Raw genomic sequence first — 8,365 nt, forward strand, 5'->3', positions numbered from 1 at the left:
CAAAGATCTCTGCCCCATAATATTTGGTCAGGACCTCCATGGTGGATAAATATTTCACCTTCAGGTCCCTGGGGGAGACGCTGTTGTTGCAGATGGTTTTGTTGTTGAACTCCTTGAGGAAATGCTTGAAAACGTTATTGATCCGAATCCTGGTCAAGAAATTCCTCTGCCTGATGGTCCTGTTCAGAGTCTCAGGGATATAATGCTTGTAGCTGGGAGGAGAAGCAAGGGATTAAATTGAATTAAATTGAATGACATTAAATTCCTCCTGGGAGAGCAGCAGAGCCAGCAGGGACAGAGGATGGATCCCAGCTCACCTGATGTCCTTGGGAAGCTCTGGCAGCTTCACGTTTTTCTTGATGGCATCGTGGGAGATGGCCAGGACAGCCATCCCCAGACACTCATTCTCTATCTCATGGACCTCCTGGTCGTTTTTGGGGTCTCGGATGGGTGCCAGGCCCTTCACTAGGTCATACTGGCCCTTAACAGAACAAAAAAACCCAAATTACCCAGCTGGTCTTTCCCAGAGTTTGTCCCTGAGCCAGGAATTCATGCCAGGATCCAGGGGCAAGGAGAAGCCGGAACCTCCTCCCCTTTTTTTCTACACCAGCCCACCAAAAATTCACTTTTTAAAAATTAACTACAGAAATCACCATCCCTGGCCCCTTTTAGTACCTTTAATATTTATTTTCTGCTCCAGAAAACCAACTTTGTGCCTCTGCTTTATCCCTGCCCTTCCCATCCAAAGCCTCTCCTGGATTCATCTCCAAGCCAAGCCTTGCTCTGGGACTGCCTGGAAAGTGTTTGGCTATCAAAGAGCAAAGACATTTCTGTGCCTTGCTGCTTTAAATGTTTCCCTGGAATTCTCTTTCTTGTGGTTCCCAGTGTGAAAATCCTGCAGGAATTCTACTCAGAACCAACAGTAAATGGGATTTCCTCCATGCATTCAATTTGCTCTTCCATCAACCTGAATTTTCCCTTTTTTTGGTGAAACCCGACAGCTTCTGGTTTGAAAAATCCTTTGGAAGGCACAAGAGGAGAGCAAAAGTGCAGTGAGGTTATCAATCTTTATCACCACGGGGTTATCAGTAAATGTTTATCAATCTTTAACACCACCCAGTAAAAAAACCTCATTAAAAGCACCCAGCCCTGCCAGATTTCCTCTGCTGCTGCTCCTCTCCAGCCCCAGCTCTGGGCAAATGTCCCACAAAAGGTGACTGAGAGCGTTTGGAAACACAAATAATTCACTTTAGAAGAAAATATCTATTAAAATAAACCCATTTTTGGGCTGGGAGAGAGGATTTGCTCCCCCATGCAGCAAATCCTCTCCTCTCCACCAGGCAGCAGCAAAAAGAAAACCCTTTCCAGTATTAACAGGATACATAATGTGTATTTTAGGAGTGTCAAAAAAGGAGAACCCCACAGGTTTTATGGGACAAAAACCCCATAAAAATTTGATTTATGGAAATACAGCATCAGAGAGAATTCCAACCTGTGCAAACATGTATTCCAGGGAACTGGCATCCAGGATGGGGGTCCCCTCTGGGGCCAGCTTCTTGTCATAGGCCTTGGCCCTCCTGGGGGAGTGTCTCCACACCGAGGGCTCGCCCTCGCTCGTCCCGTGCCAGTTGGTGAAATAGTATCTGCCAAAAAAGCCAGAAACTTGAAAAATGCCTTGGGGAAAAGCCTCCACTTCTACAAGATAACCTGGGGTTTGGAAAGTAAAGCTGTTCAAAGCAAGAATTGGTCAAACTCCTGCCTGAAGGTTAAGTGGTCCAAAATCCCAGCACATTCCTGGCCTGAGGAACTGGGGGCAAATGATACAATTATTATGGATTATTAGTGGGTTTTCCCTTTTTTTTTTCTGTTAGAGAGATGGAGCACCTCTCCTGTGAGGAAAGAGATTTGGGATTGTTCACCTGGAGAGGAGAAGGATCCAGGCAGAGCTCAGAGCCCCTGCCAGGGCCTGAAGGGGCTCCAGGAGAGCTGCAGAGGGACTGGGGACAAGGCCTGGAGGGACAGCACACAGGGAATGGCTCCCACTGCCAGAGGGCAGGGCTGGATGGGAGATTGGGAATTGGGAATTCCTGGCTGGGATGGAATTCCCAGAGAAGCTGTGGCTGCCCCTGGATCCCTTTGAAGCGACCAAGGCCAGGCTGGACACCCTGGGACAGTGGGAGGTGTCCCTGGGATGGGATGGGATGGGATGGGATGGGATGGGATGGGATGGGATGGGATGGGATGGGATGGGATGGGATGTCCAAACCAGTTTGGGACTGACATTTATAAAGCCCCAAATCTCCAGTGTCAAGGCTGGAGTGGCCCAACCTCAGTGCAGAGGCAGGATCTTCAGCAAAATAAAATGAATATTTTAGTTGAGCTCTCCTTAGGCAGGAACTCCAGCCCAAAACGGAGCCAGAAACTCCTGACAAGAACCAGAGGAGCCTCCAGAACTCCTGGAGAGCAGAGCAAAGCAAACCCTCCTGAAACCCAGAGGAAATGACTTTGCTTCCCTGTTCTCCTGCAGAAGAGGAGTCAGAATTAATAACTGCAATTCTTCTGTTATTTCCTGAAAATAATCATGGGCAAGGTCTGTGCATTGTTTGGGACTGAGAGGAGACTTTGCTCCTTTCCCTAATTAACTGCTCTGACTAACACCACAAAAACAATTGGAGCCCCATTGTTTGAGGGATGGGTAAATCAAGGAGAATCTTTTCCTTGGAAAGCTCCAGAGCTTCCTGGGAGAGATTTTGGGGATTTCACTTCCACAACAGGAACAGGAACATGAAATTTCCCCATTCCCAGTGAGCTGGGGAGGGAATTGTGGCCCTGAGCTCCAGGAGCAGGACCCAGCCTTCCCTCAGAGCCTCTTCCATCATCATCCATCATTAGTTTACATATCTCAATCCAATTTTACAAAATAAATTTATATTATATCATATTATATTATATTATATTATATTATATTATATTATATTATATTATATTATATTATATTATATTATATTATATTATATTATATTATATTATATTATATTATATTATATTATATTATATTATATTATATTATATTTTGTATTACTTATTATATGATATTTATTATAGATTGTATTCTTTATTATATTACATATTATTTTATTATATATTATATTATTATAATTTCATTTCATATTTTATTATCAAAACCCATTCTTCCCTTCCAAAATTTAAAAAAAAATTCCTCCAATCCCTACAGAAAACCAAAAGTTTACTTGTATTTTAACAAATACAAAATCTAAGTGAATTTCAATAAAAAATATAAAACTCTGTCAAGTACAAAAAACCACTAACCACTCCATAAACAAAAAAACACCCAAATATAAAGTACACAAAAATTACAACACTTGTATTTCACCTACCTATATATAGTTATATAAAATTTACATAATTTTATAAAAATTTATAAACTTGAAGTTCCTTTATAAGTATAAAAATCAGCAGTATTATAAAGTTTTAATGAAATACTAACTTAAATAAAATCTAAAATTCAGTCAAATCTATATACAACAAATAATTAGCAATGTTATCAATACAGTATTCATAATTCAAACGAGAGGGGGAGATGTTAAAACTAGGTGTTAAAAATTTTAAATTCTCTTTACTAAGAAACACAAACCCACAAAATCCCACAAAAATATTACAGGAACCCACAAACTACTACAGAAATACTACACAGATACTAGAAAAATACTATGGAAATCCACAAAATACTACAGAAATACTACAGGAACCCACAAACTACTACAAAAATACTACGGAAACCCACAAAATACTACAGAAATACTGCACAGATACTAGAAAAATACTGTAGAAATCCACAAAATACTACACAAATACTACAGAGATCCACAAAATACTACACAAATGCTACAAAAATACTACAGAGATCCACAAAATCCTACACAAATACTACACAAAGACTACACAAATCCACAGCAATACTACACAAGCCCACAAAATCCTACAATCTGCCTCCAAAACCCCTCCAGAAAGGAACTGGATCCCTTTCCCACAGCAAAACCCAAACCCAGCTAGGGAAGAGTTAAATTCTCCTCCTCTCTGAGCAATGACTCCAGGATATTACAAAATCCTGGGGTTTCTCATTTGTAAAAAAATTCAATAAATAGAACTTGAGGCAAGTGAGAAAACCACAGGGAACTCAGAGAGTTTCTGTGCAAAGTCCTTTTAAACATCACCAAAAGTGCAGCAGCATCTGGCACTGATTTAGGGCAGAGGAGGAGAAATTCACACAGAAAACAAAAAGTTCTCAGCAATGGGAGAAAAGTCAAAGCCCCACAAACATCTCAGCCCAGTCACATCGTTCATTTTAGAGATCTCATGAAAAAGGACATGACAAAAACCTATCAATGTAAGCAAAAATACAAATTATTTCATTTCTGAATTGTCATGTAGAGTTAATCCACTGCTCTATTATAAAAATTGAAATAAAAAAAAATTTAACTTAAAAAATTTTTTTAAATTTCATTTCTGAATGATCATGTACAGTTAATCCACCACTGTATTAAAAAAAAATCGTCTATTAAAAAATTTAAAATTAAAAACTTTAAAATTTGAAATTTAATTTTTTTAAAAAATTCATTTCTGAATTATCATGTAGAGTTAATCCACTGTTCTATTAAATTTAAAAAAATTTAAATTAAAAATTTTAACATTTAAAAAAATTCATTTATGAATCATCAAGTAGTTAACCCACCACCATATTAAAAGTTTTTTAAAATAGTTTTTTTAATTAATTTTTTTAAAATTCATTTCTGAATGATCATGTACAGTTAATCCTTCATTGTATTTAAAAAAATTAAATTAATTTTTTAAAATTAATTTTTAAACCAATTTATTTCTGAATCGTCATGTACAGTTAATCCACTGCTGTATTAAAAAATTAATTAATTTTTAAATTTTTTTTATTAATTTCTGAATGATGATGTACAGTTAATTCACTGCTCTGGAACACTTCAAATGGAAATTCATAAAAGCACTGACACAAAACCCAGTGGTTTGGAGCCAATTTTCCAATTAACTTTGACCTTGCTCACTCCCAGCTTTGTGAAAACAACTTCTCGTGCTTTTCCAACTTTTTTTTTCAAGATTAAACCCCAAAGATGCAAAGAAATCAGGAGATGTTTGAAGCTCCTGCTGCTCGTCTCTCCTCTAAGCTGTGCAAACCCAGCTGCTGCTTTTGGTGTTGCTTTCCTGCTTCTTCATGGGGCTCAGGAATGAATAAATCTCATTTTCCAGGTGTTCTCCTTACCTCATGCGATAATGGAGCCTGAAGGATGATTTCTCCTCCACCTTGAAGACCTGGTTTGGTGCATACCAGAGCTTGTTGTTCTCATCATACAGAGCAAAGAGGTTGTGGCACAGAGGGGACACAGCTGGCACAAAAACACACAAATGGATGAATCACAAAGCTCTGGGGCACATCCACACCCCAAAACACAACAGCATAAAGCAAATATTGGATCATGAAAAGAACCAGATACTGGGATCAGCCTGAAACAAATACTGGGGAGGAAAGGTTGAGGTGGAGCTGTCACCTGGGTTCAACCCATGGGGTTTGGGGTGGATTAAACAGAGATTTCTGCTCTTAAAGTGGTCCTCAAATCCTGATTTTGCCCAAGGGCTGAGCTTCAAAGAAATTATTTAAAACCTTCATTTTGTCCAGGTCACAGAAAAGGGAGTTTTACCAAACCCACAACTTTGTTCTCAGCTTTATTTTGTTAATAAATTCAACCCTCAGAGGTGAAAGGAGGTTTTGGCAAACAAGCAGAAAGCTTTGGTGGTTCCACAGAGAAAGACCCCAGAGAAAGCTTTGGTCTGTTCCAGGTAAGAACAGACTTTGACATTAATGGGCTGATCTGCTTTAAAACTCTGCATTTAGTCCCTCTCAGATCTCTTTGGGATGGATGTTTCCTCCATCCCAGATCTCTTTGGAATTCCAGATCTGCTGGAATTCCTTGTCCCAGCTCTGGAGCAGCTGCACCATCTGTGGGTTCAGAGCCCCCAGAGAGCAGCTCCTGCACAGCAGCATAAATAGGTGGCTGTTAAATACTCCTCACTTAAATCTCTTAAAAAACTATATCACCACTCATTTGGTGAGGTTTGTCCTGCAGATTTCCATAATTTCACCCATTCCCATGGAAGAGGAGCAATTAGGCAAATGAGCTGAAGGGGATTACAAGAATCAAAGAAAACATTTGAGAGCTGCAGGAAAATTCCTGCCCAGTTCCCCTGTTCACACCCCACAGCAGCTGGGTAAGGTTTGGTGTTCCATGGGGAAAGAACCTCAGAACTGTAAGTACAAAAGCCCACTGGGCTGTGAGATCAAACAGAGATTAAATCCACTTTTCCTGTGGAATTCCAGGTGTTTGCTGAGCCCCAGCCCAGAGGGAAGAGCACAGCACAGCCCCTGACACGTGAGGGATGCACACGAGGTCAGAGCAGCTTTGTGGGGATTTATTGGGATAGGGAGGCTCTTCTCTGACTGACCCACACAGGATGCCTCACTCTGGCTGCTGCCAGGCCCCTGGGAGCTGAAATAAACCCAAACACTCACAGCACTTCTGGGCAGCCTCAATGCACAGCTCCTCCGAGGTGAACTCGCCGCTGGAGTAACAGAGGGGGGCTTTGTCCTGCAGGTAGAAGAGGATTTCCAGCCCCTGGTGCTGGGCTTCCAGGTTGAGCTCATTTTTCTTGGTGCTCCTCATTTTTGCACAGAAAGCCATGGCTTTGCAATCTTCTTTTACGTTGAGATACTGGGAGAGCAAAGGGAAACGTGAGGGGAGTTGGGATTGTCAGGACACAAACCCATCACTGCTGGCTGGGCACCAGCATCCTCCAAACCCTCAGGTGGGGATTTATCCAAAACCAGATGAAAAGGGGAAAAAAGAAATGTCAGTGATTATTCTGGTTCTGGGAACTCTGCTCCAAATCATTCCCTTCTCCTCTGCTGGTGCCACAGCTTTCCTGCAAGGTTTCCCTCCTCAAAGCAGAAATAACTTTCACATCCTTCAGCACCTCCTTGGCTGGAAAACAACACTTGAGCCTGAGTGATTTAAACAGCTCACTTGATGTTTCCTTCTTTTAAAAGTCAGCTTCTATCTTTACAGCCCCTTAACAGCAAAATATTTCTCATTGTTTTCTCCAATCTCACCCTTTGTGTTTGAAACTGCTGATGGTTTATGAGTCATGGTGTATTTTATAAGATGTATTGGCATTTATTTTTTATTACAACATCTCTGTCTCTCCAGGAGGAAAGGGTAGCACTGAGTAGGTTTAATGCAAGAGCTTTTAGATTGCCAAGGATGAACAACAGGGCAGCACTGACTCAAAAGAAAATTGCATTTTATACCCAGTGCTTAAATAGAAAGAGCAGGAAGTTATTTAGGTTCTTTGTTCCATGTTTTTCTAAGCTTTAGAAAGCCCAAACCACCAATTTTATAGTTTATGAAATTAATCCTCCCACCAAAAAAAAAAAACAATAAAAAATGAACCCCCAAAGCCAACACACCTGCATTTATGTGCCTGTGGGATCCTCTACACAACTGAAATGGGTCTTCACTCTCCCCAGGAGAAGCTTCACTCTGACTGAAAAAAAAAAGGAAAAATAAACATTATCAGGAATGGCTTTGTACAGCTGGAGGCACAGATGAAATGGTCAGGCTGATAAAATTCCACCTGCAATCCTAGGGAACAGATTAATAATAATAAATAATAATAACAATAACAATAATAAAAATAAATAAATAATTTTAATAATAATAACAATAATGATTATGATAATAATAACAATAACTGAGACCTGGATCTGGTCTCAGCCAAGCCAGCCCCAGGAACCACCCAGGAGAGGAGTTTGGGCACATCCACTGATCCCTTCTGACACTTTGGGGGCACTGTCTGAGATGCAACCAAAAAACCAGGGAAACCTTGGTTATTCCCTGGATTTGCCCCTGTTCTCAGTCTGGAATTGTTCTCATCACAAGCCTCAGCTGTGACACCACAGGGACATTTTCCTCTGTGCTTCACCTCCTCCGTGCCTTCATTCCTCACATTTTTCATTAGATATTAATTCCAATTTCTTTAGATATTAATTCCAATTCTCCCCTGCTCTCTGTTTTTCCCTGCCCTCCCAGATTATCATTTAAAATGTGTTCAAACTAAACCTGGCAGTGCTGCTGGTTTGGGAACCCTCACCCATCACTCAGCTGAGGCTGAAGGTTCCTCCTCTTCCAGCCTCCATCCCTCCTTTCTCCCTCCTCCCCATCCCTGCCACAATGTGGTTCAAATAAATGTGTGTTTATTATTTTTG

General features: G+C 40.6%; 1 protein-coding gene across 1 annotated transcript in view; it reads right to left on the reverse strand.

The window, feature by feature from the left end:
- Window positions 1-7,645, reverse strand: part of JAK1 (Janus kinase 1) — a 25,564-nt gene extending 17,919 nt beyond the window's left edge. Inside the window, 6 exon segments of the mRNA XM_031058580.1 lie at window positions 1-212; window positions 318-481; window positions 1,493-1,643; window positions 5,309-5,432; window positions 6,614-6,812; window positions 7,568-7,645. The exon segment at window positions 1-212 is cut by the window's left edge and continues 2 nt beyond it. Of these exon segments, the coding sequence (XP_030914440.1) occupies window positions 1-212; window positions 318-481; window positions 1,493-1,643; window positions 5,309-5,432; window positions 6,614-6,812; window positions 7,568-7,573 (856 nt within the window). The 5' untranslated portion in view covers window positions 7,574-7,645.
- Between the last annotated feature and the right edge of the window lie 720 nt (window positions 7,646-8,365).

The sequence above is a fragment of the Geospiza fortis genome, unplaced genomic scaffold (assembly GCF_000277835.1).
Source record: "Geospiza fortis unplaced genomic scaffold, GeoFor_1.0 scaffold396, whole genome shotgun sequence".
NCBI classification, from domain to species: domain Eukaryota; kingdom Metazoa; phylum Chordata; class Aves; order Passeriformes; family Thraupidae; genus Geospiza; species Geospiza fortis.